This window comes from Eurosta solidaginis, chromosome 1 (genome assembly GCF_040869045.1).
Source record: "Eurosta solidaginis isolate ZX-2024a chromosome 1, ASM4086904v1, whole genome shotgun sequence".
In the NCBI taxonomy this organism is placed as follows: Eukaryota; Metazoa; Arthropoda; class Insecta; order Diptera; family Tephritidae; genus Eurosta; species Eurosta solidaginis.
Window position 1 is genome coordinate 8,573,052 of NC_090319.1, and position 26,742 is coordinate 8,599,793.

Consider the following 26,742-nt stretch of genomic DNA (forward strand, 5'->3'; position numbering starts at 1 on the left):
AAGGACAGACGGTCGACTGTGTATAAAAACTGGGCATGGCTTCAACCGATTTCGCATATATTCACAGAAAACAGTTATCGTCATAGAATCTATGCGACTTATGGAACTAAAAGTATTCTGGACGAATTAAATGAAAAATGGCGGAGCCACGCCCATTTTGAAATTTTCTTCTATTTTTGTATTTTATTGCACCATATCATTACTGGAGTTGAATGTTGACATAATTTACTTATATACTGTAAAGATATTCAATTTTTTGTTAACATTTGTCTTAAAAAAAATTTTTTTTTTAAATGTGGGGGTGTTCGTCATCCGATTTTGCTCATTTTTACTTAGCCACATATAATAATAGGAGTAACGTTTCTGCCAAATTTCATCACGATATCTTCAACGACTGCCAAATTACAGCTTGCAAAACTTTTAAATTACCTTCGTTTAAAAGTGGGCGAGGCCACACCGATTGCCCAAAATTTTATTAATTTTCCATTTTGCGTCACAAGGTCGACGCAGCTACCAAGTTTCATCGCCTTATTCGTTTTTGATAGTGAATTATCGCACTTTTTCTGTTTTTCGAAATTTTCGATATTGAAAAAGTCGGCGTGGTTGTAGTCCGATTTCGTTCATTTTAAATAGCGATCTGAGATGAGCGCTCTGGGACCTACATACCAAATTTCATCAAGATGCCCCAAAATTTACTCAAGTTATCGTGTTTACGGACAGACGGATGGACGGACATGGCTAAATGAATTTCTTTTTTCGCCCAGATAATTTTGATATATAAAAGTCTATATCTATCTCGCCTAGTTTATGCCGTTAGGGATTACCGTTATGCGAACAAAGTTAATATACTCTGTGAGCTCTGCTCAGCTGAGAATAATTAAGACAGGTTTTTCAGAACTGCTTCTACTGTCAATTTATAATATTAAAAGGTAACTGGCTCTTGGGGCAAAATGCCCGTTTCTACCTTCTACGGTTAAGTGTCGATTTTACATTTTTATAAAGCGTATATACGACTGCTAACCAAAACTGAACTTGACAGCTGAACACGTTAAGCAAATAGTGCAAACATCATCATCAGAGAAGCAAATTAACACGCTTGTCTTTGACTTACTTACTTAATTAGAATTATATAAGTTATTTTGTGTTAATCTGTTAGTATTAAGTTATGTCACTTAATTTTATTTTAAATCATGATGTTATCAGCAGCGTTGAGTTGAGCGAATGAGGCTTTGGAAACCCTTTGAGCTCTTCGAAAAACTATTAAGGAACGAAAAAACACCTGCTTGAGAGCATTTTTTGAGGACGTGGAGCGATGTGCCTGGGGACAAGTACATGAAGGAATTCCGTTAACCGATCCAGGTAAAAGACGACGACATTATGAGGGACATTGTGCTCGTTTTGTTTTCGACAAAACAACCCAGAGGGGATGGACAAATTCTGAATAACTAAGAATCACTTTTTCTTTTCTGAACCAAAGTTCGTATTATATAAAGCACTAGACTTAGCGGCTACGCTGGCTAGAATATGCTCCGGCTTAAAAAGTATATTTATTGGAGCTATCTCATAGAAGCAGGGGGAGAGAGTGGCTCCCGCTCCATTCAAAAGATCTGGTGGAAAACGATTTACACTTCTTTCGTGGTACCGATTGGCGCCACTTTACAGAGCGAAGAAACGACTGACGCACCTTGTTGGATGGTCCTAACAGTTTAAACGGTTAAGTGCCATTTAAGTAAGTATTTGGGTTTGGGAACATGAGTGACTGCTAGCGAATGCAACGCAAAGAGTCATGACGTCATATATAATCTGGCCCGAACATTACTCAGCGCAGCATACAATTTTGAAAATTAGCCATACTAAGTACTTATCTTCTCCTTCCAAAGTTCAAATGGTATTCCTGTATCTTTCCACTTGTAAAGCCAACTTCGACAGTATGAAAAGGATTTGCCTGTGTGCTCCTATATCTTAATTTGGTTTCCCCGCAAAACTTCTACAGCTGTGAAAAAGACGTTGAGCAACACCATCAGCACAGACACAATAGGGAAGGACCTCTCCGAGCCGTTCGAACTAAACGAGATTTCAGACAGGGTTACCCCCTGTGGTGCGATTTCTTTAATTTGATGTTGGAGAAAATTATACCAGCTGCAGAACTTAACCATTAACAACAATATTCTATAAAAGCGTGCAATCAATAGCGTACGCTGATGACATTGATATATTCGGCCTGAGCTCCCCCGACATAAGTTCTGTGAACTAGCGAAAAAGATGGATTTGATGGTGAATGAGGACAAAAAGAAGTACCTGCTGTTATCGAAAAAGGAGTCAGCACATTTGCGCCTTGGCAACCACACCACTGTTGGTAGGCATAATTCGAAAAAGTAAAAGACTTCGTTTATCTTGGAACCAGCATTGACACAAGAAACATCAACTCTGAAAACCGGCGATGAGTTACTCTTGCCAATTAATACTATTTTGGACTGGGTTGGAAGTTGATTAGTGAAGTCCTCTCTCGGCAAACAAAAATCATGTTCTACAAGTAACTTATTGTACCTGTCATGATATATGGAGCAGAAGCAAGGACCATGACAACATCGGATGAAGCGGCTCTGAGAGTGTTCGAGCAAAAAGTTCTTCGAAAGATGTACAGACCATTACGCATTGGTGACGGCGAGTACAGAAGAAGATTTGATGATGAGCTGTACGAGCTAAATGCAGACATCAACATAGTCCAGCGAATTAAAATGCATCGGCTATGCTGGCTAGGCTATGTTATGCGAAGGAAAGATTAGGCTCTGGCTAAGAAATTATCTTCATCGGAACCCGTCTATGGTAGCATAGGAAGAGAATGGTCATATTCGCTGGAAGGACCAAGAATAAAACTATTCAAACTCCCTTGTTGTGATCAATTGTCATCAGTGAGCCCAGTGAAAAAGCGACTGGGACGCCTTGTAGAACGGCAATAAACGGTTAAGCGCCAATCAATTAAAAAAATTGCATAATATACCTGCGAGGAGGTTTAGTCCGAGCTTATCTTCCAATTTGCGTCGAGCTGCTTCTTAGTTTTTAATACACATTGGCGGGAGCACGCTACTACCAAGCCACAGCGGCAATCGCATCCGCCTTTAAAAATCTTATACCTATAAAAAGCCTATAACGTAATGATAAAAAGCCGGTAACAAACAAAAAACTCAACAACATTGTCGTTATCGATGAAAACCCGATAAAAAAAACTCGTCATCAAATACTGTTCGCATTGGTGGTTTGAATGAAAACGCGGTTTGCCGCTCTGGTTTCTGCAGCTAACAAACTGCTACATGTTGTTGTTGTTGTAGCAGTACTGCTACCTGTCAAGTTGACAGTGTGCTTTTTAGCGCTTCAATTGAATTGAAGTAGAGCCTCGACATGGATTTAGCAATCACAGCAATGACATTTAGCAATGGAGTGGAAGTTTGAGTTTGTCTGCTCACATAGTCAACTTGCGAACGCTGCACATTTCAAACGGCAAATAGGCACGGTTTTTATCAGCTTGAGCTACAAGCGCTCGTAATATATAAGTCTATAATTTCCATGTCATGGCTGGTAGTGCCTTTTTTGGTCAGCAAAAACCAACGTCAGTGCCAGTGATGCCAGCCGAGTATTTCGTTGCTAGTAAAAGGTCGTCGTGTTGATTGCGTTAAATCCTAGTAATTCTCAAAACCACCAATTGCACTTTACGTTTCCCAATCCTTGGCAATGGGGCAAAGTTCACATGAAGATTATGGCACAAGAATGTTTCAGGCAAGACAAGCAGCCAAGTTACATGCGAGAAACGTGCGCTGTAAAAAGGGTGTCGATAAACATGCAACAAAGCCTATAACCCATTTACGAAGTAAGCAAATACACAAAGAAGAAGCTGAAAAACCTACCAAAATGTTTGAGAAGTAAAGTCATGGAAACTTTACAATAGAAATCACATATCACGTAAGAAAAACTGTGAAGGTCTACGCTTTTGCGTGTACTATGAAAATATTCTCACACAGGCATAATGGCTACAGCATTAAAAACAAACTCCATCGCAATCGGCAGCCGTGCTCAAGAAATATTCGTTTGCCCAATTTGGTATGACATGGCGTATGAGTAACATTTTTTGTTTGCTGCACAGGAAAATGCTTTTGGTACGGGTTAGTATGTGAGTTCGTCATCGCTCTTAGTTATAGCTGCACATAATCGATTGCCGCTGACGTACAAAAGGAATATGTGCTAACATAGAATTGGGGCAACAGCTGGCCTAAAGCTATAACGCTTAATTGTAGCAGGCCGTTGAACTGGCAACTGAATTTATGACTCTTTCGATTGTGTGCAGTAGTCAATGGTGTTGGTGTAGTTAGCGAAATTTGTTTGTGCCGAATGCGTGATATTGGAACTTCTGGTATAAGGCAAGCTCAATCTTATGTACGGACTTCCTATAAACATGCATAAGTGAAGAATAATTTAGTCCCTATAGTATTTTTAAGTTTTCAGTTATAGACGAAATTTGTGGAAATTACGAATCGACATTTTTTGAGAATTTTTAGGTTATCATTACTGCTTGTTAAGTATAATGTTACAAGTTAAAACGCGAGCGTCAGAACTCTCTAGAAGTTAGTAATTGCGCTGTATGTGTTGATTTGGTCATCACTTGGCAGCAAAATCATCCTAGGGTCTTTAAGGCATGTCCTTCCATTCTTAAACTTAAAAAATTCGTCTCAGAAATTCTCAGAATACTTTTTAATGAGCTAATGAACTTGCTTTCAGGTTTAAATATTTTTTTCCAAATTAATAATGCACACTGCTAATGTAATTTGCAAACAGCCGTAAATTACTCACCTGTACCAGAGCCCGCTTCCAAACGCAATGAGCCCCATTCCCAAGAGACTCGATGTGGCCTTGGATCTGCACAAACTACCAATGACATACTGACTGGTTCGCCACGTTTTACCGATATCGTGTGCATTGACGGATGTGGGCGAAGAACTTGGGGAGCACCTGTAACAGTTGAAGATAAATACAAAGTGGTTTTAGATTTGATATAAAGTACAAACAAAATATTAACTAAGTTTATATGCATCAGCGAACAGAAAAGCATGAACGGCAGTTTTTTTTTTCAAAATTTCGTCAGTTACATTTTTTTTTTATTTAATAACTTTTGTTACCGAAACTATGCAAACGTGAAAATTTGGCGAAAGCTTCGAAACTTTTATTTGCACTTCTCAGTTCTCTTTGAGTATGCAGTGTTATAGGTCAAAAAATTTAATCTAACAAAGTACATAAAATATATAAAATAGCACTGGCCAACTTTTATTTTCGATGGTGCTTCATCAGATCTTCTTCCGTACACGCTTTTTATTAGAACGGATAGGACTGTGATATAAACTGTAAGATTTAATAATTTTGGTGTACAATTTTAATGTTAATAAATTATAGTTTAAAAAAACTAAAAAAACACGCTTTTATAGCTAACCGAACTAAAAAATAGAAAATAATTTTCAATTAAAAAGGGTTTATATAACAATAGTAGAAGGTCAAACAATCGTTTATAGTTAATCACCTCAAAACAAATATATAATAAAATTTAAGTTATTAACAGAATAACTTAATTCAGATTAAAAAGCGTGGGGTGCATTTGACTACATTTTATATCTTTCCTCTCAGATAGTTGCCAATAGAATGATTGTAACATTCAATATCAAGCACCCCACGCTTTTTACTGTGAATTAAATTATTCTGTTAATAACTTAAATTTTATTATAATTTTATTTTGAGGTGATTAACTATAAACGACTGTTTGACCTTCTACTACTGTTATATAAACCCTTTTTAATTGAAAATTATTTTCTATTTTTTAGTTCGGTTAGCTATAAAAGCGTGTTTTTTTTAGTTTTTTTAAACTATTATTTATTTTTAATTTTTTAGTTCAAGTAATTTTAAAAGTTTTAGTCGAGAGTGATGAAACCTCGAAACGCCAGCGGTCCATGGATGAATCCAACCCCACGGCACCGAAAATGGGCAAGACGCAGGGAGGCTGGACACGGTCTTTCGCCGAAATTGCCAAGGGTCGGCAAATTATTGGCATTATAGACGAGAGCAGCGAAGATGGCAGGATCCCGAAATAACAGTGTAAGTGGATCGAGGCCGCGCTCGCTACGGTGGCCGTTAAGGTTAAAAAGACAACTCTGGTCCACCGCCATCTTACACCGATGCAGGGTGGTTCCAGGGAAATGTCAAGCTAATTGCCTGTAACGACGCCAGGTAGGTCAACCTCTATAGGGCCGCGGTGACGCTGATAGTGGTAGTATATCCAGGCGCGCGCCTCACGGCAGTGGAGGCTCGTGATATCCCCTCACGACCAACGGCTAGAGCCTGGGTTCCAGTGACGTCAACGGACCCAGCTGACATCCTGGAGCTGCTCCAGGAGTACAAACCGCCAGATGTTTGGAAGTCAACCCGGATAAAACCGAGCTTCTTCTCTTCACGAGGAGGTACAAAGTATCAAATATTACACCGCCAAGAATTGGGGGTACGTTCTTAGCGTTTAGCGATCAAGTCAAGTATTTGGGAGTCATTCTGGATAGGAATGTTTTATGGAGTGACTACATAGTGGAGCAATCCAAGAAGGCAGCAGTAGAGCTGTTCACCTGCAATAGGGCAATTGGCACCTCCTGGGGATTCTCCCCTAAAGTAACCTACTGTATTTACACAGCCATTGTGCACCCGATTCTTCTTTATGGTGCCTTGGCCTGGTGGCCTGCACTAGCTAAAAGTACCTATCTTAAAATGCTTCAAAAGGTGCAACGGAGTTCGGAGCTCTGCATAACCGGGGCTCTCGGCTCCACTCCAGATTCCGTTACATACATATATGGATACATAGGTACATAGATAGATACAGGCCAAGCTAATAAAAGCGTGTTAAAAAGGGCTCCAGTATGCTCTTTCGTAGATGTGCCATGCATCCACTTCTATCATTAATAAGGGAATGCGTTTATCGCATTATGTGCAAGGTTTCAAATCTATGGCCATTTGGGGTGGTCACAAGTTCAATTTACCTTATGCTCGTTAACCTTATGTGACCCCACCATCACATTATTGCATTGCCATCGAGCCTTGTTACGTGTGCAAAGTTTCAATCAAACTTATGGCCATTCAGAGTGGTAATAAGGCAAATTGACCTTATGGCCGTTGACCTTGTGTCACCACACCATCACATTAATGCATTGTCATCGAGCCTTGATACGTGTGCAAAGTTTTAATCAAACTTATGGCCATTCAAAGTGGTAATAAGGCCGTTGACCTTATGTCACCACACCATCACATTAATGCATTGTCATCGAGCCTTGATACGTGTGCAAAGTTTCAATCAAATTCATGGCCATTCAGAGTGGTAATAAGGTCAATTGACCTTATGGCCTTTGACCTTATGTCACCACACCAACACAATAATGCATTGTCATCGAGCCGTGATACGAGTGCAAAGTTTCAATCAAACTTATGTCCATTCAAAGTGGTTATAAGGCCAATTGATCTTATGGCCGTTGACCTTATGTCACCACACCATCACACTAATGCATTGTCATCGGTCCTTGATACGTATGCAAAGTTTCAAATTAATTAGACTTCTAGAAACCGGTGAAAATTAAGCTCAAAGATTCCGTTACATACAGGCCAAGCTAATAAAAGCGTGTTAAAAATATATAATTATGTACAATATGGAATTTTTTTGTCGCAGACGAAGAAGCCTAATTATCGTTAAAGGTTACAATGAACTTATAAATTGTTATATTTCTTTACAGTAAATTTATTTTTTACTTTTTATTAAATTTTATTAACCAATAATAAAAGCTTATTTTTAAAAAAGGTTTTTTTCTTTAATTTAATTTTTTACTTTTTAGTTCGTTTTATTAACAAGTAACAAAAGCTTGTTCTTAGAAAAGCTTTTTTCTCAAATTTAATTTAAATATCAATTTTTTTTTAAATATTTAGTAGGGTAAAATATTGTCTAAATTAGTTTTGTAATCTTTACTTAGTTATTTGTAACGTTTCTCATCCTATCCATTTCTTCTAATGCATCAACATTACAAGGTTTCATCGAAGTCAACTTTGAACAGTCAAGTTCTTCGATTCGAAGACCTGCTAAAGACCTAACTCGGCTATAAGCTTGACCAGCAGCAAATAATTTGCAGCCTAGATAAATAACAGCAAATCTACAGTAGTTCCCTGCATTTTGTGCACAGTTGAAGCACACGACAAGACAATTGGGAGCATTCTTCTTTCAGCTGTGCCGTGATTAAATTTATAACGAAATTGAACTGATTTAGGCTATATTATGTGAACGCCATCGTTACCAAAATCCGCGCGAACCGATGGTATATCGTTATGGTACCCTGCAAAAATCGTTGGATCATGTGGTCCACTGGAGTACTTACCATTATACTCCACTGTAATGAGCAATGGACCAACTCATGTTTCTACACGAACAAATTGTAAGCCGATCATTGCTCGTTTTTAACGATTGTACTCACTACACGATGTTTATTGGACTGTGGGTACTCCACGGATTACTCTGATGTAATGCGGAGCTGGAGTATATGGTCCAGTCCTAGGACATCGCAATGTTAACTGGACCATATTTTTTGTATGAATTGTGGTTAATTTTGGAGCACTCTCTTGGTCCATAGCGAGTACTCCATACTTGCATGCATGGAGTACTTGCGATTTTTGCAGGGGTATAGTTGAGCACGTCTGTAATATGGCCATATAATTTCATTGATGTGACCTATTGCTGCATTTACAAGTCCCTTAGCAACGTCAACATTCGATCTCAACATAACTTTAGCGCCAAAAAATATTTCTAGTTCTTTTGGAAGACCTCCTGTTTTGTTAAAGTCTGGGTGTATTATATTATTAACATCAATCTGATCATTGTTTTTTGTTCCATCAATTAATTGGTCTTGCTAATAATCAGTTATCAGCTGAGTGAAAGAAATTGTGCTTTTGAAACGATACGTTGAGCCAGTTGTCAACAACCAATCGATTAAAACGTTCAGTGAATAGAGCGGGACATTTTTATGCTTACTAATTTGTCGTAAAGTTGCAACTGTGCGTTCCAAGAAGTTATCATTAATCAACTTCGGCAGCAGTTGTGCCTTTGGAATGCGCCCCATGCTTTGTTCAACTCATTCAAATGAATTTGTATATATGTGCATACAAATGTTCAAGTATTTTTGCAACAACAAAACGTTAAATACATACACACATACATATGAATATACAGATTTTCGCGAAAACATATCGTATGTGTTTGCCAAAAGTGGCTTCACTTCAGATACCAGCATCTTCGGTTGTCAGATCTTTCGCGTTCAACGCTAACGCGGTGGGAGGATGAAAAAGACTCAACCAAATTACTAATACGAATCGATACGTTTAAATAACCCTGACTGAGTATGATTACACGATTTTTTATATCATGATGCGAATATATTGGGGCATATTCATAATCGAAATAAAGTGTGACTAAGTTAGTTTAAGCATTTTTGACAGAGAGCACATATAAAATTGTGTCAAATAGTGCTAACTAACCTAAAATCATATTTTGACTTTGCCTATGTCGCGTTCAGTTTACTACTACTGATTGCAGATCTCTTTGCACTGTGGGTTAAATCTGTAAAGCAAAATCAAGTGCGCAGAAAAATATGCAACATTGAGCTATAACAGCCTAACTTCTACGTTCGTTGTATACACAAACAAAGCGAAGTTACCTCGTTCTTGAGCCGCTGTAGGTTATTCACCATCCCTCTTAACAAAGGACTTAGGCTTTTATCCCCTTGTGAACACAAATCTTTACCGATAACTCTGTTATCGATTAATTTATCGAATTCTCGCACAGTAATATTGCATTGTCATCGGAGTTATACATGTGAGCAAAATTTCAGCTCGATCGGACACCGCGAAGTGTATCAAATTTAACTTGCAAGATTTGATTACAAACAACAGCCAAATGAAAGTAAATACAAGCTTATAAAAAAAAATGTTTCATACTTTATGTGAAGAAATACTTAGCACACCCTTTATAAAAAATTTTCAAAAATCAATGCGAACTTTGAGAGACTTATAACTGACCATTTGTGAAACTGAAATTTAATTCACTACAAGGGAGTAAGCGAACTTGTAAAAAGTAAACAATTTTAAATTTTGTCGAATTTTTGAATTTTTTCAAAAACGATTTTGAGATTGGTTTGCATGGTTTTAGTTACAAACTTCATAAAAGTTGTTTCCAAAAATAACAAAAAAAAAAATATTATTCTTTTACGAACATGATAAAAATTGTCACAGCTATATTCTGTTTTGCTGCGGTATGTAAGGAAAATGATGATATTAATATTTAGCACAATTTAGCTGCCAAAACTTGCAAGCCGATCCAAGGGGATATCAGTTCTAATGGCTACTTTGAGCTTTTTGAGCTTAATACGAATTTTGATTCAAAGCTTAGCATTTTACTGAGGGGCCAACCCGTTATAAATTAGAGTTATATATTAGAGTCAAGCCTGGAGTTCTTTGTATGGTGGAAAAGCTCAATGCCATAACATTGCGACTCTGTACTCATACTCCCCTCCTTTAGCCAATATACACTGTATCTAAGTCTGAAAATATAACTGTTGAATTTATGGATTTTGCTGCTGGTGACAGCAGTAGTAAGTAGCTTCAGCAAATTTTCCAACCACAAACCCAAAGCTAAATAAGCAAAACCACAAATAACACTATCAAAGTACTGTGCTTTAACAAAAACAAATAAAAATACATTTGTTTTAAAGTAGAGCAATGTAAAATATAGATATACGAAAACATAAGCACAGAAGAGTATTGCAATTCATGTAATGCTTTGAGTGGGTAACCGGCTCCAGCAGTCAAAACTGAAGGAGGCGCAACGTTCACATACGAAATTTATCACGACAGACCGGTTCATCTTAGCCAACTTCAATAATACTGACTATTCTATAAGTTCACCTGGAGCACTTTAGATTCTCCCGGTATCTAAAAAGTTATCCCATATTGGGACAGAGAGCTTCCCAAAACTCGTCATTGTTACTACCCAGCCCTTTCGACAAATATAATATCGCAAATTCTTCCTTATTTACCTGCAGGGAAAGCAACACAAACTCACTAATTTCATTATGTATGACATGTGTAACGCAGTGACCCAGAATAATAGAAATCAAGGTGGAAATAAAGAGAAAAATGGAACAGTTGAAGCTGATGCAGTTCGAGAAAAACGTAAGGACTAGTTCTTAAAAAGCAAGCACCCGCTCCGACAAGTGCGAAAATCTTGTTTAAGGCCGTCGTAACACAGCGACCAGGTAACTACTTTTCGTGGCTGCGTAGCATCTTAAATCCCTTTTTCTGGCAAGATGCGCAAATATAAGCAAACCAACGCATACCTTTCCATCGTAGTCTCAGCTTTAAAATTCATAAAGCAGTTTAGATCACATGGGGTGCTAATTAGTCAATGACTGAGTAATATGCTGGAACATAATGTGTACAACTGATGAGTGGAATAAGAGGAGAAGGTGCAAGAATAATATCTCAAGCTGGGAATGACATTGCCATTAACTGATGCCGGAGTCTTGAATAAGCTATACCGGGGTATCTAGTAGAATGTATTGGGGATCAGAGCTAGAAGTTTAGTTTCACTTGTGTTTTTAGTCTGAGAATAATATTCATAAAAAATCCGCATGTTGTTAAGATAAAAGTAAATGCTTGGTCATTGCCATTGTTTTTGTCAATGTTTTGGTTATTGTCATTGTTATTGCCATTGCCTTTGTAATTATCATTGTCATCGTCATTGTCCTTGTACTTGTTATTGTCATTAGCATTGTCATTGACATTGTCACTGTCACTGTATTTGTCACTGTCACTGTCATTGTATTTATTATTGTCATTGCCATTGTGATTCTTAATGTTATTGTTTTTGTCATTGTCATTGCCATTGCCCTTGTAACTGTCACTGTCACTGTCACTGTCATTTTCATAGTCATTGTCATTGCCATTGTAACTGTCACTGTCACTGTTATTTTCATAGTCATTGTCCTTGTTATTGTCATTGTAATTATCACTGTCATTGTCATTATCACTATCACTATCACTAATAACGACAATGGAAGAACATGTATACGACGTAAAAAAAATTTATAGACGTAAAATAAATAGCCAGGAAGATTGCGCTGTTTCTTAAAAGCTTTGAAAAGTTAATTACTTTAACTATTTTTACTGTGCTATTGATTATAAAAGCTGCTAAACACTTACTGTTTGTTTCTGCATTAAGCGCTGGGTAGACGCATACATGAATGCACTTACACATGTATACGAAAGCTGTAAGCTTACATCACATGCTGCAGAGTTACCAATATAAACCCACAAGTTAACATACATATGTATGTCATGTGGTATGTGAAGTTTTCTTTGAAACATGCTGCAACTATTTGCAGGCCAACCATTTTTCCATTGTTCTAATAAAAGTTGCATGCAACATAACGGCGATACAATGTAAGTCAAGTTATTAAATAATCATAAGCTACATCGACCGCAATCGTAAAACAGAAAAATAAATCCAGTTAAGCCTAACATAGGAACAACAAAACCACATACACAAATACTTCGACGTGATTGCTGTATACTGTTGTTAAACAAACAAACAAAACATACACAAACACATATACACATGTCAGCATACATGTTAGTACTATGTGGCAACCACGAAAACTTGCCAGTGACCGCAAAAGTGTAGAGCACTGAAAACACACACACAATTGCGAGTTTAGGCGCAAAAAAATGCAACAAAATAAAAAACGAGAGTTACATCAGATATTTAAATTTACTGCCTCAACGTGTGTGTCATACGCACATAATTTATGAGTTGATGTGACAAAAACAATAGCAAACGAACATGTGCAACAACAACAACTTATCAGCTACGGCCAGATTAGCAAAACTTGGCTGCTGAAAGAGTTTGATATTGCTGTTAGAATTGCAACAATAAACGCTATAGCAACAACATTAGTGAAAAGCTCGTTCTCTCTCATTTCCATTTTGAAAATTTCTCCAAGTGTATCCTGTTTGCTATGTTTCATTTTTCTTTCTTGTTGTTGTTTAGCAAATGTTGCTCTGTCTTTCTTGCATTGCCACATTTGAACTTGCAACTATATAAATTTTCTGCTCAGTTTGCTTGACTTTGGTGTTGGAGTAAGAGTTTCTTGTGGTTAAGTTGTTGTGTTTTGCTGCATGCATTCTATATTTTTTAATATTTATGTTTTTATTCTTGTTGGTTTTTAAATTTTCTTTATTTTCATTGTGGTAACTTTTACTGACCGCAGCTTTGTAATATATGTAAGTAAAAATCTATGTATATGTATGTGTGTACGTTGAGCGAATATTTATAACAGCACATTGTAGTAACCGCAGTTTGTGGTATAAAACTATGTAGTTTATATCTGTCCTGTTTCGTCTGTACTTTTGAGTGCATTTGTTGTTACAATATTGAAAGTATACATATGTACATGGATGTATATATAGACATACACATATTGCATAAAAAATCTTAATATGAAGATTAAGTGCAAAAAATCCTTGAATGTCATGTGTTATAAGCGACTTTTTCGTGTTTTGAGCTCTTTTATCTTTAAAATACATTTTTCCTAAAAATCTTCAGAATTTACGCTTTGCCTTCTTGTCTGAGATATAAGCCAAACACGTTTTTGTTCCGTCAGAAAATAAAATAATATCAAGAGAACTTTCCAAATCATACTTTCCGCTAGTTTCTTCGAGACGTTTAAGGTCGTGTATCTCTTCTATTCCATCGCAGGTGTGATTTAAATTTTTCCTGGCGGGATACATGTAAATATCTTATGCCGACTCCAAATGCATATACAAGGCCTACGAGTTTTTTTCTGAAAAAGCTTTCATGACCAAAATACACCTTTGGTGTTTGCTAACCCACTGGGGAGCCCTGTTCAAGAAACTCTCATTACACTCAGCGTGTTTTTGTACCAAGGGTACTATAACTTTAATTGGAAAACAGTTGATAACGACGCCGACTTAAACAATTGTATTAATAATATTTCATCTCAGTAGTGTGCTGGTGTAGCAAAGTACAATTTAAAAATTTTGGAAAAAGTAGGTGCAACCGCCCTTGTTTTCTAATAATGTGAAGGTTTGGGAAATGGGCGTGGCTACATAAAATCAATGCTGGGTTACAAAAAGTCCTAGCCAGCACAAAACAAGATGCCAAATAAACAATGGTTTTCGAAATTTCACTTGTTTTACTCACTTAGAATTAAAAATTTATAGTCATAACAATTATTTCTCCTTTATATTAGTTTTGTTTCATGTTTTTCCGCTAATTTCCATACAAAATTGGAGGCTCCTGCATTTTTGAGCAACTTTCCGGAGATCTGGAATCTTGCAACTTGGAACACACACCGGAACTTGACGAAAATTTAACGTGAGAGAAAATAACCTTGCTAGGTGGTCCAGGGATCGTGACAATTTTAAAAAACATCAGAACTTGAAAATTTTGCTTTCGACTTTTAAGGAACTTCCCTATAACTGAGAAATCTGAAACTATGAACGAAGACTTAGGTTTTATTAAATTGTAATATTTGATACAAATCTGCTTTCTAAATTGGACAGGGATTGAGATACATATTTAGAAAGTCCACTTACGACATTTGAAATCTTGACAACGCTCTTAGAGTGGCTTCGCCTGCAGCTAGATTATTGAAATTATTATTGAATATATTTCAGGACTCCATGAATATACAAGATCATGGAAAAACATTTTCGCTAGGTGGCCCACGGATCGTGGAAATTAAAAATTCTTCCGAACTGGGTAAATTTTGCTTTTGAATTTGATGGAACTATCCCAGAAACTTTGAACAAAACTTTGGGATTTATAAGGTTGTAATATTAGGGACAAAAGAGTGTTCTAGATTGGACAGGGACCGAAATATTTAGAGGCATAAAAAGTCTTTAATTCTAGAATCTTGCGATCGATTTTTAAGTAAGTACTCATTGAGCTAGAAACATGTAACATTACACATAGTTTAGGTTACCTTAACAATGCAACAAAAGGAGCAAATGAAAAGAAGATAAAAAATTAGATAGTATTTTCTTTATATAAATGGACCAAAGGAACGAAAAACTTTTCTTTAAACATCTTAAACTTGTGGCACGTTGATATTTAAATTTTAGCATAACCACTATTCAAGTTTTTATGAGGAATAAAAATATAATATAAGATTGTATCGAAAGCCTATTTATTGCACTCCATCTTTATGTTTTTGATCCTAAAAAAAATTTTACAGTGGTTATGTTAAAAATTTAACATCAAAGATCAAAAAGATTATGTCTTCGTTGAAAGAGATATTTCTCTTTTGTTTTGATCCATTTTTTTATACCTTTATATTAAGTCGCTTTCATGTTTGTCCCCTCATTTCCATACGAATTTTTGACCCACGGAAAAGTCTATTTCGGTAACTTCCCGTTGAGCCAGACACTTGATACTTAGAGCATAGTTCAGATCTGTGAGACATTACAATACAAGTGAAAAAAAATCCGCTAGGTGGCGCACGGATCGAGATATACAGAAAATTAATTTTAATATAGAAATTTTGCGATCGACTTTTAACTAACTTCCCGGTGATCTAGAGACTTGAAACTTGGCACACAGTTCGAGGCTTGGTGACAATATAATTTACAGAAAACAAAATTCCTCTAGATTGCGCGTTAAGTAAGATAACCACAAATCCTTGAAAGACGAGGGGAATCTTGCAATCGATTTTATAGAAACTTCCCGGTGAGGTGGAGATATGAAACTTGAGCCGTGAGTCAGAACCCGGTGACAATGCAATATTTTATCAAAAAAAATTCGCTAGGTGCCGCATGGATCGAGATATTAAGAAAATTAATTTTGATTTGGGAATTTTTTTTTTTTTTTTTTTAAGGACAACCTTTATATAAATGGACCAAAAAATAGAAGGCAATTTTTTCTTTACTACAGACATAATCTTGTTGAATTTTTACTAAAATACTTTAACAAAGCTCTTGTAAAAGAATTTTGGGATTTAAAATTTTAAAGGTAGAGCGCGTGCTTAAATTTTAAATAATCAATTAGTTAATCCCAAGTACATGGTTTGCCTTAAATAGAAAGATTGCGTTCCACCTTTATAGTTTTAAATCCCAACATTTTTTTACAAGAGCTTTGTTAAAGTTTTTTAGTCAAAATTCAACAAGATTATGTCTGTATAAAAGGAAAATTTGCCTTCTATTTTTTGGTCCATTTATATAAAGGTAGTCCTTAAAATTTTTTTATCATCTTTTTATATAAAGTATTATTGAAAACTTTACACTGTGTTCCTGGCCACTGTGACATCTCAGGAAACTGCGCTGCGGATGAGCTAGCTAAGGAAGGCACCAACTTGCAAACAACAACCTCCGCTGATTGGGCCAGCCCTCCTCTAAACACTTGCAAATACCACCTGCGATCTCTTTTCACGGATCAGGCAAACGCCAGATGGGCGAGGGAACCTACATGTAGTATATCCAAGCAAATCTGGCCTAAGCTGGATGAAAAGAGATCGCGATCGGTGATATTATTAAACCGTATCTCTATAAGCCCACTAGTGGGCCTTCTTACAGGTCACTGTCTCATGGGCACTCACGGTGCCTATATGGGCCTGCAGACAAATGACTTCTGCCGCAGCTGCAGGGACGAGGAGGAGATAGAAAGCGTTGAGCACTATCTGTGCCACTGTCCCGCACTGTCAAAAACCAGGTACCAATGCCTCCACAGACACTCTTTTGGGTGCCTTGCGGAGCTTGAATCTATAAACCCAAACGATATCTTGCGTTTCATTAGGCAAACGCGCTGGTTTGGCCTCACTGGGGTCTAAACTCTCCCCTTCTTCGAAAGTAGGGTAATAGGAAATAGGGGCCCCCTGCGTGGTAGCACAACGGGCCACAACGGCCTACGTGAGTCTCCGCTCGGACAGCGGAGGCAGCCACTCTAACCTAACCTAACCTACACTGTGTTTTCTAAAAAGCACTCAAGCAGCAGCAAAACTAGCAGCGCTGCCGGCAAAACTGTCCATAAGTCCAAAAAATTTTAATACATCAAAATGAAAGTTTAAAGTTTATGAGCATTCTCGTTGATTTTCAATGCATTTTTCTTCGCTTTAAATGCGCCATTGATACGAAGTTTTTAAAGTTTTCTAATGGCATTTTCTTCTCTGGAAAAAATGTTACCCGCAGGTTGAACTCTTAAACTTTGAACTAGGTCATTTCGTGCTATGCAAAATGTATTTGTATGCAGTCAATGTAACCCATTTTTTTCTTCAGTGGTATGTATGTTGTGAAAGGAACACACAATTACAAGGTGGCGACCACCGTGGTGTGATGGTAGCGTGCTCCGCCTACCACACCGTATGCGCTGGGTTCACACCCCGGGCAAAGCAACATCAAAATTTTAAAAATAAGGTTTTTCAATTAGAAGACAGTTTTTTTAAGCGGGGTCGCCCCTCGGCAGTGTTTGGCAAGCGCTCCGGGTGCATTTCTGCCATGAAAAGCTCTCAGTGAAAACTCATCTGCCTTGCAGATGCCGTTCGGAGTCGGCATTAAGCATGTAGGTCCCGTCCGGCCAATTTGTAGGGAAAATCAAGAGGAGCACGACGCAAATTGGAAGAGAAGCTCGGCCTTAGATCTCTTCGGAGGTTATCGCGCCTTACATTTATTTTATTTAACACACAAGCACGCGAGAGAGCTTATTAGAACCAACAGGGCGACATTACATTCAGAAAAGTATGTGATATATATGTTTAGGGAAACTATTTTTGTTCCTTTATCGGCTTACTGATTTGTAAGATGGCAGGTTCGAATCGAGCTCAAGGCCTTACAATAATTGTAAAAGTAAAGTTTTAAAATTAGCATAGGAAAAGAGAAAAATAGTTGTCTTTTAAATTTATTTTCTTCTCTTCTAATTGAAATTTTTTTTCAATAAAGAAAAAGTTCAACTTATCAATTGTAATGATACAAAAGTTATTGTTTAGGGAAACAATTTTTTCTTTTGATGTCTTTTGTAGAGGGGTTAAGTTTGTGAAGCTTAAGATCGGGTTTTCAATGCGAACTTAGCTGCAGGTAAGGTTTATCCCAGCTTACCTTTACACATGTGGCCGTTCATATACACTTTCTATGCATATCTCAGTTTAAGAGCCCAAAGTGACATCTTTAAGAACCTATTTCAAATGTTGAGTGAACCCCTATGAGTGAACATCCTATCAGGCTGCTTTTTCGAAAATGCCTTATCTCAGAAAGTTTTTAATAACGCTCTATTTCGAAATTAGTTTCAATTTAACATAAAATTTAATTTGCGCACTTGACTGAATATTTTTTTGCTTTGAATATTTAATTTTAGGCTTGCGATTTGTGGCTTGAATTACGTCTATGTATGTACATTTGCATACGTACATATGTATATATATATATATATATGTACTTACCCACAACTTGTAAGGAAATAGGATCGGACACTGCAACACGCTCTTGTCCATTTATATAATTTGTTGCACGACATTCATATTCACCCTGGTAATCGTAAGTTACATTGTCAATAACAAGGCGTGGCTCACTGCCACGCTCAACAAATTTTGATCCATGTGCAATTCTGTAAATAAACAAAAAACGTTTTGTTATTGTAAGTAAATTAACACTTAAGAATACTTAAAAATTTAACAAATAGCGTTTTTTGAGACATGAAAGAATTCAAATATGACAATTCAGCATCGAATGAAATTTTGCCGTGACATACCCTGAGTGCGTCAATCTATGGTAGGCTATATAAAAAAAGTTTTCGACAAGGGGGCGTGGCACCTCCCATACAACTGTAATTTTTCGTAGTCAATATATCTGAAAGTATTAAGGCTAGACGACTGAAATTAGGTGAGTGGTTATAAGAGACCAATCCCTACCCCTCCAGAAAAACTGGGTATAACGAAAAAGGGGGCGTAGCACCTCCCATACAACTGGAATTTTTCGTTGTCAATATATCTGAAAGTATTAAAACTAGACGACGGAAATTAGGTGAGGAGGTATATAAGACTAATCCCTACTCCCTCGGAAAAATTAGGGATAGTAAAAAAGGGGCGTGGCATCTCCCATAAAAATGGTGGTTGGGATTAGTTTAATATATTAGTCTATATAGTACTGCTTTTATTTATATCCGAACGACGTCGGGTACTCTGCTAGTTGACCATAAAACTATTAACTTAAGCAGCAATGAATACTCACGCAAAATACATAAGCAATTAAAACTTTGACTGGCCAATGCGTTGGCAGCTCTTTTATTTTATGATATTAAGTCAACACATACGATGGACAAAAGTTTATTTGACGCAAAGGGGGAATTTCTAAACAAGTCATATTTACATAAATTTCCTTCCACACCTAAACGCTCATAGGGACCACATCCATTGTTGGTGAGAATCAATTGCAAGCAAACGGTGAGTTTTGGTGTAGGATTGGTTTAATAAGTTCACAAAAACTCATAAGTTCATATATATAAACGCACATATAATTACACACGTACAATCAATAAAAAGAATATTAAATGAGATTGTGGTAAACTTACTTTCCATCAAAAGCCATACCTAAGTAAGTTATATATGTAAATGTGAGTAGTGACATGACTTTATAATGTACCTACACAAGCACACAATTTGAACGAAAGCTAAATAAACAAACGGGAAAGTAATGACAAATAAAATGAAAAAGGAAATTGTAAATCACAACAACAACGCACATACTCTCGCACACCAACCAGTGAGACTTTAATTAAACATAATCTGTTTGTTTAGGGTTATGATGTTATATGAATACGTATGTATGTATGCAAATATTATAATTGTCTTGTTAATGAAAATATTATGTAGAAACTCATAAGGAATGTAAGAAGGAAACAAATCTAAAAATTTTTGATGAACAGTAGATACGCCTAGATGGATTGTATATGAAAAGGCTCGCGCTAGAATAACTTAAATAACTGAAGCAATTAAGACTCGCATATTAATGGCAACAAGCAATTAAAGTTCAAGTAATTATTCGTGTAAGGAATTTAATCTTTGCTGTAATAAATGCTTGAAAATGATGATAATGCAGATTCCAACAGAGTCAAGCGAATTAAAAGACAGCTTCTACGCTGGCAAGATGATGGTGCGGCCACAAAAGTATTCGTACTGGAATGGGAATGTATTAGCGACGCTTATAAAAAAGGCCGACCAATTCTGGAGTGGTGTTTACTCGAAAGGGAGCAGCGTGCACGTGGTGAATCACCTCCGCGACCTTATGACGGTCGATAAAAACTGTACTGCGGAGAGCTGGACAAGCTAATCTTGACCTGACACAATGTATCGGCGACATTTGCATTCAGGTCTTGATCCGGCCTTGAGGATTAGGATGAATCGCGGGGTTTAGTTTTTCCTTAAAGCGATGAATTCACTTTCGTGTAAGTTGACAATAAAGCATACCTACCGCAGTCTCTTACTCGCCGGAGTTGGCAATAAAACGTTCTTTTTGGTTCTTCAGCCCTCGAATTAGACAATATATCATTCTCTTCGAAATAATGCAGTTTTCTTCGTTGGAAAATTGGCATGTAGTCCTGGTCCATCCACAAAGGTAAATTGCCGTTTTACTTATGCTTACCCAAGCATATATATTTAAAAGACTCTTCTGTGGATGGTCAAGCAAAAGGTTGATCCTATCCCAAAATTGTGAACGTTGTTTAAACTGTTGTAACTTGTTTAGAAAACTGAAGGTAAGGCAAATGCTTATTGTTTGTTGGGTTTGTGCTCACTCTTCTTTTTGAAATGTTTGAAATTGCGTTAGGCTATGCTGATCGATGATATCTGAGATAGGGTAAATCTGAATTAGTACCTATGATTAGTGAAGATGCATCTTATATAGATGACGTCAGAGTAGTTATTCACAGCGAACGGACATTTCAATCATAATGTGTTGGCAAGGCTGAATCACAGCCCATTAATTATGAAGCACGTTTATTACCTGGTGCTTAGAGCAGACCGTGCAGATCAACTAATAATTGTATTGAAATTGTGGAATCGTATCATGTATCTCATGAGCCCTAGCATTAGAACATGTTACAGAGAAATATTTTTGCTTGGAATGGAATAGTAAATGAACTCAAGCTGAAGTTGCCTTGCAATTGGATGCCATTATCCTTAAAATGGAGGGAGCTTGGGCAGACTCCGTATCATACCAAGATAATACCTTGCTAAGTGTTGGCGGCCACCTTGGTGTGATGGTAGCATGCTCCGCCTACCACACCGTATGCCCTGGGTTCGAACCCCGGGCAAAGCAACATCAAAATTTTAGAAATAAAGTTTTTCAATTAAAAGAAAATTTTTCTAAGCGGGGTCGCCCCTCGGCAGTGTTTGGCAAGCGCTCCGAGTGTACTTGTGCCATGAAAAGCTCTCAGTGAAAACTCATCTGTCGGTATAAAATATGTAGGTCCCGTCCGGCCAATTTGTAGGGAAAATCAAGAGGAGCATGACGCAAATTGGAAGAAAAGCTCGGCCTTATATCTCTTCGGAGGTTATCGCGCCTTACATTTATTTTATTTTTAAGTGTTGAGGTTGGCAACATGGAGCCGATAATTGGGCCATTGGTCATTATTAAAGCATATTGAATAATACTTTCGCTTACGTTCCGATAACAAGCACCATTCAGCTACTAGCCCGACCATCTTGGGAACGACTTACTACGACCACATGAAACCTTCAAGGCTATATCGCCCTCCCACCAGAGTCTCGGCTGTTAACGAAACAGGATTCGCCACAGGCTAGGATGACAACTGGGTTGTAGAAGCTATATATTGCGCTGGAAACCCCTTGAAAGGTTTGCGTTACAGAACCCCTCAATTTGGTACTTTAATCGCCTCTTACGACAAGCATACCTGCGGCGGGTATATTCTAAGCCCCCTCACCCGCTGGGGGTCCTTCATTCGTCCTAAGATCTTCTGTTAATTCAAAAAATAATGAAAAACATTTCCTTGTAGAAAATAAAATTTGTATTGTTATTGCTATAAGAAAAAAGTTACAGAACTATACACGGTGATGTCGGCATATTAAAAAAATTGCACTAAGAAAAAGGCATGAGTACCAAGCATGAACATATGTCCAACTATAGAATAGAGGTGACTTTGGTTCGTTGGTTGCTATGTTGCCCAGCCGTAGATACTGTACCCAAGTAGCGCTGTAAGCACTATTTCCATCCCTTTTCTTCCTTTAATTTGCTTTCCTTTCCTCTCATTTCTTCTCCTTTTCTTCTCTTTTGTTCCACAAAAGTGTTCCTGGCACAGATCCATTTTGTTGGGATTCGTCTTGGATCTCTTATGGTCTCTATATGAAATTATGGAGAGCGAGTTGTTTTTTAAAGGCAGTTGTCTCAGTTTGATGTACCCGGAAAGGCATTAAAATGACAAAAAAAAAAAAGATATTTGTTCCATTGGTTGAACAGCACATACTTCGGAGTTTGAGCATTTTTTAAGGCATCTTAATTTTGCGGTTATTTTTTTACACTTCGTTATCGTCTTAAGTAAATTTATTATTTTGTTATCTTCCGGTATAATTTCCGCGTTCACCACCATCTAAAACATCTTCTTATCTGCTGTTTTAAAAATCAAATACACACACACTACTACAACAACATTTCTCATATTTGCGCTTGTATTGTTTTCTGTCGTTTCCTGAAGCTGCTAATTAAAAAACGTGCGACAGTCATGACTAACAAATGCCACAAGCATTTCGCACATAACCAACGAAAAAATGAAACCAAGAAAACAATATATTTTCACCATTCCGGGATGTTTTACCTTTGCAAATAAAATGCAAAAAAAAAAACACCAAAGCAAGTAGAATGTGAAGAAAATGAATAAATAGTGAGTTACATAAACATCCACGTATATGCACATTAGGCCGGGTCGATTTGCGGGGAGGAAAAAAAATCGCCCATTGCTCTGTGAAAATCATATTCTAGGGATCAAAATAAGAAACTTTGCCGAAGGAACCATACCTCTAAAACGAATTCTGATGTCCCCCCTTTTGGGTCGTAGGGGCAAATTTTGAAAAATCCCACTTTGAAATGCCTATGTTTTTTCTTTTTGGAGTTTATTTTTCTCTTTAGAAATTTATTTAGTCAGAACATATGTAAATGAAAAAAAAAAATGAATTTAACTTAGTAATAGATAAGAAATTAAAAAAAATTATTAGAAATTAGCGTTTTTGCAACCCCCTTTTAAAACCAAGGCATCACTGTGATGCATTTGTATGTCGTAAACATAGTTGTGTGGGTTTTTTATTCAACCGTTTTAAAAAATGAACACTGTGACACAATTGCAGATCGTAAAATTGCTTGTGTTATTTTCTTTAAGCCACCACAAGACGCAGCGGGTAGAATTGAAATTGCCCCTACCCAAAAGATCGACCCAAAAGGGGGGACATCAGAATTCGTTTTAGAGGTATGGTTCCTTCGGCAAAGTTTCTTATTTTGATCCCTAGAATACGATTTTCACAGAGCAATGAGCGATTTTTAAATCGACCCGCCCTAATGCACATATATACAAAAATATGTATATATATCTACATTTGTGTATGTGTATGTTTGTAATTGCCTCAAGTGTAAGTGTTCCTGTTATTCGACAAACCGCCAAAGGAAGCGGAAACACGCAACGGAAGTGTAGTTGGCAATAGCATAATATATTCAATTGTAAATTTGTATGCGTGTGTGTGAGTACATGTTATGTGTGTGTGTTAGTGTTCACATTAATGTGACTGTTCACATTAACTTCTTGACTGTCAAACGTTTTTAATTTTTCTAACTTTTTTGCAAAATATATAGCTAAGTTCGTTACATATTAGATCTATGATACTAGCATATCATCCAAGATATTCTGTACTCTCACACAAAAAGTACTTCCTTATATCTATAAACTTTTAATTACAAGTGCAAATGACGCATTATTAAGTATACAGTTAGAACAACCGTCGCGCAATTAAGTTGAGTAATTTGTTGTCTCACATAATAATTAGAAAGATATCAACCAGAAGACTTGCAATAAGTTGGATTTTCTACTCGAGAAAGCACTAATTTATACTCGAATCTAGAAGAAGTATTGTCTTTTTAATTGTGTTCGTGAAGTATATCTAAGGAATACGTTATATGAGAGTTACTAACGCTTGAGTTGTTGCTTAGGCTGCACATGGCGCATAAGTAATTTTGAAAATTATTATTCTAATGATGAATTATAAAATAAGATATACAGCAAAGTAAAGGGATTTTACATTACGACAGGGGAAATCTAAGTTCAAATTTGATAGGTGGGGTATTTACGTGAGCTAAATCAGAAAAGCAGAAATAGCACCAGTATCTACGTACGATCTATGAAGAGCTATAATGGCCAAGAAAGCAACGAAAAATTAAAGAGAATCCATAAGCTCCAAGCAGAGAGCCATGTGGTCTGGCACACAGGAAAGTATCAAAAGAGATCAAAGCCCAGATGCCAAAACCAGGCCTAGTAAATGCAAACTAAAGCCAGCTGACCCACTGTAGTAGCACTGAATGAGTTATTGCCCTTCCTCCTTTAAATATGTAAAAAGGGGAAGGAATTTACGCTTATAATATAGTTGAGGATGCCTCAAATTTCTGCAGAGCCAAGCTTCGATGAAGTGTTTTTTCAGATTTTCCACGAATGCACTGGCTAGAGTCGGGCACCTGTGGAGGAAATATTCAATAATTTCAATCTCCTCACCTCTACAGCTCATACAGAGGTCACTCGTTGCGACTCCCATGCGTTCGCCGTGTACTACCATCGGACAGTGTTCCATTAATATTCCGATGAAAGAAACCAAGGAGAGTCGATTGAGGTTGAAAAGAAACAATGTTCGGTCTGATTTATATTAGGTTAAGTTTCTCGAGAAAACTCAAAAGTGGCTGCTGCTGCTACCTGAAAGACGCTGCAATGGCTCCGTTGCATAAAAATTAAGGATAGCCATATATCTTTTGATTAGAGGCCACTGCCTACATATTCATTAAGTTTGGGGACATCCGTTAAGGCTAATATGGATTTCGGGTAAGGAGTGAAGATGTAATCACATTCGAGTTGTTCTGGGATTTTTATAGAGAATTAGTTGTGCTAAAAAACGGGTCGGAATAGTGTAATCAAGCTGACGAAAGTATCCAAAAAGGTTCCCAGAACGGTTATGTGGTCAAACCTGATGTTGCGCCAAGCAGGACTGCGTTCGTTATAACCACGTTACAACTCACTCGAGGAGGGTTGGAAAAATCTTATCTAGTTGGGAAAGTTTTTTAAGATGGTTCCTAGAATGGTACTATGGCATTCAGTCCTACTCGAGCTATCCATACAGGTCTATTGGGAAAAGGTTGAGCATAACGTCGAAGGCATTTGTGGTTTGGAAATTAGTGTCCTTGATATAAGTATTGCAGCTGACCGCTACAATTTAGTCATTCTGCTAACTGTTCTGCTTTTTTCCAGTGGGTGGTCTAAACTGCAGGTTTTGGCTTACTTGTTGCTTGTTACATGCTTGTTCGAGTTCAATTTACTGTATAAAATAGCTCCGCGGTAATGGTAAAAGTTTGAGCATATACAAAAATACAAATCGCGATATACCTCCGAAGTAAATCTAGGTCAAGCTTCTCTTCCAATTTGCAACGTGCTCCTTTTTAATTTTTCCTACAAATTGACGGGACGGAACCTATATGTTCAACGCCAACTCCGATCGGTATCTGCAAAGCAGAAATACACTCGGAGTGTTTGCCAAATCACTGTCTAGGGGTGACCCCGCTTGACAAAAAATTTTGTTCTGATTGAAAAAACTTGTTTCTAAATTTTTGATGTTGCTTTGCTCGGGAGTTGACAGCATCTTCCTGTGTTAGGCGGAGCACGTTACCACCATATCACGGCGGCCACCGAGCATAGCCCCATTTAATTTAGGTGCTTTGAGAGGTAATATTTTGTGGGGAGCCGGTTTTGTACGAGAACAAGTGCGTACCGCAGTAGCTGACAGAGATTCTGAATATCTTTTGCGGTTGTTGTTATATCAATTTCAATGACGGAAGCTGTAATTTGGCAACTGGTTCTTTCTAAGTACAATGCTTAGATGGTGACCGTTAGGTTTCACCTCGTCGATGTTTCTCTAGAAATTTCACAAGTGGTCAATGAAACCTCATGTGCAATAGTGAATCGACAACGGCTTGGAAAGGTTTAAGTTGTTCCTAGAAATATTACGTGAATGAATGAAAGCACTCCGGCCCATGTATGGTGACGCTTTTAGTTAAATTTTTTCGCAAGTTGTCGTAGTTCTGGGAAAGCGAAATTCCAAAGCCAACCTTTAACCTTAAAGCGAACACAGGTATTATACCCTCGGGAAAATATGAAGTACATGTGCATGTAAGTATGTGTGAGTGCAAGAAGATAAATCAAAAGCAGCAATTTCGCCAGCAGTCAACTGTCGCGTTGGACTAACGAACCGAGCTTTATTGCTGCCAAAAATGGAATTGCCATAAGGTTGTTGTAGATTGTCGCGGTTGTCGTGTGTGTGCGAAAGCTGCAGGTAAAAGCGAATGTAAAAGTTTATGTGAAGTACGTACTTATGTATG

The 26,742-nt window shown here is 37.3% G+C and overlaps 1 protein-coding gene across 5 annotated transcripts in view; it reads right to left on the bottom strand.

Moving 5' to 3' along the window:
• Window positions 1-26,742, bottom strand: part of LOC137248457 (irregular chiasm C-roughest protein-like) — a 614,955-nt gene that overhangs the window by 144,051 nt on the left and 444,162 nt on the right. For all 5 annotated transcript variants that reach the window (XM_067779403.1, XM_067779390.1, XM_067779396.1 and 2 more), the window contains exons 10-11: window positions 18,555-18,718; window positions 4,843-5,001 (exon numbers count right to left, since the gene is read on the bottom strand). In XM_067779403.1, coding sequence (XP_067635504.1) covers window positions 4,843-5,001; window positions 18,555-18,718 — 323 coding nt within the window. The remainder of the gene's footprint in view (window positions 1-4,842; window positions 5,002-18,554; window positions 18,719-26,742) is intronic.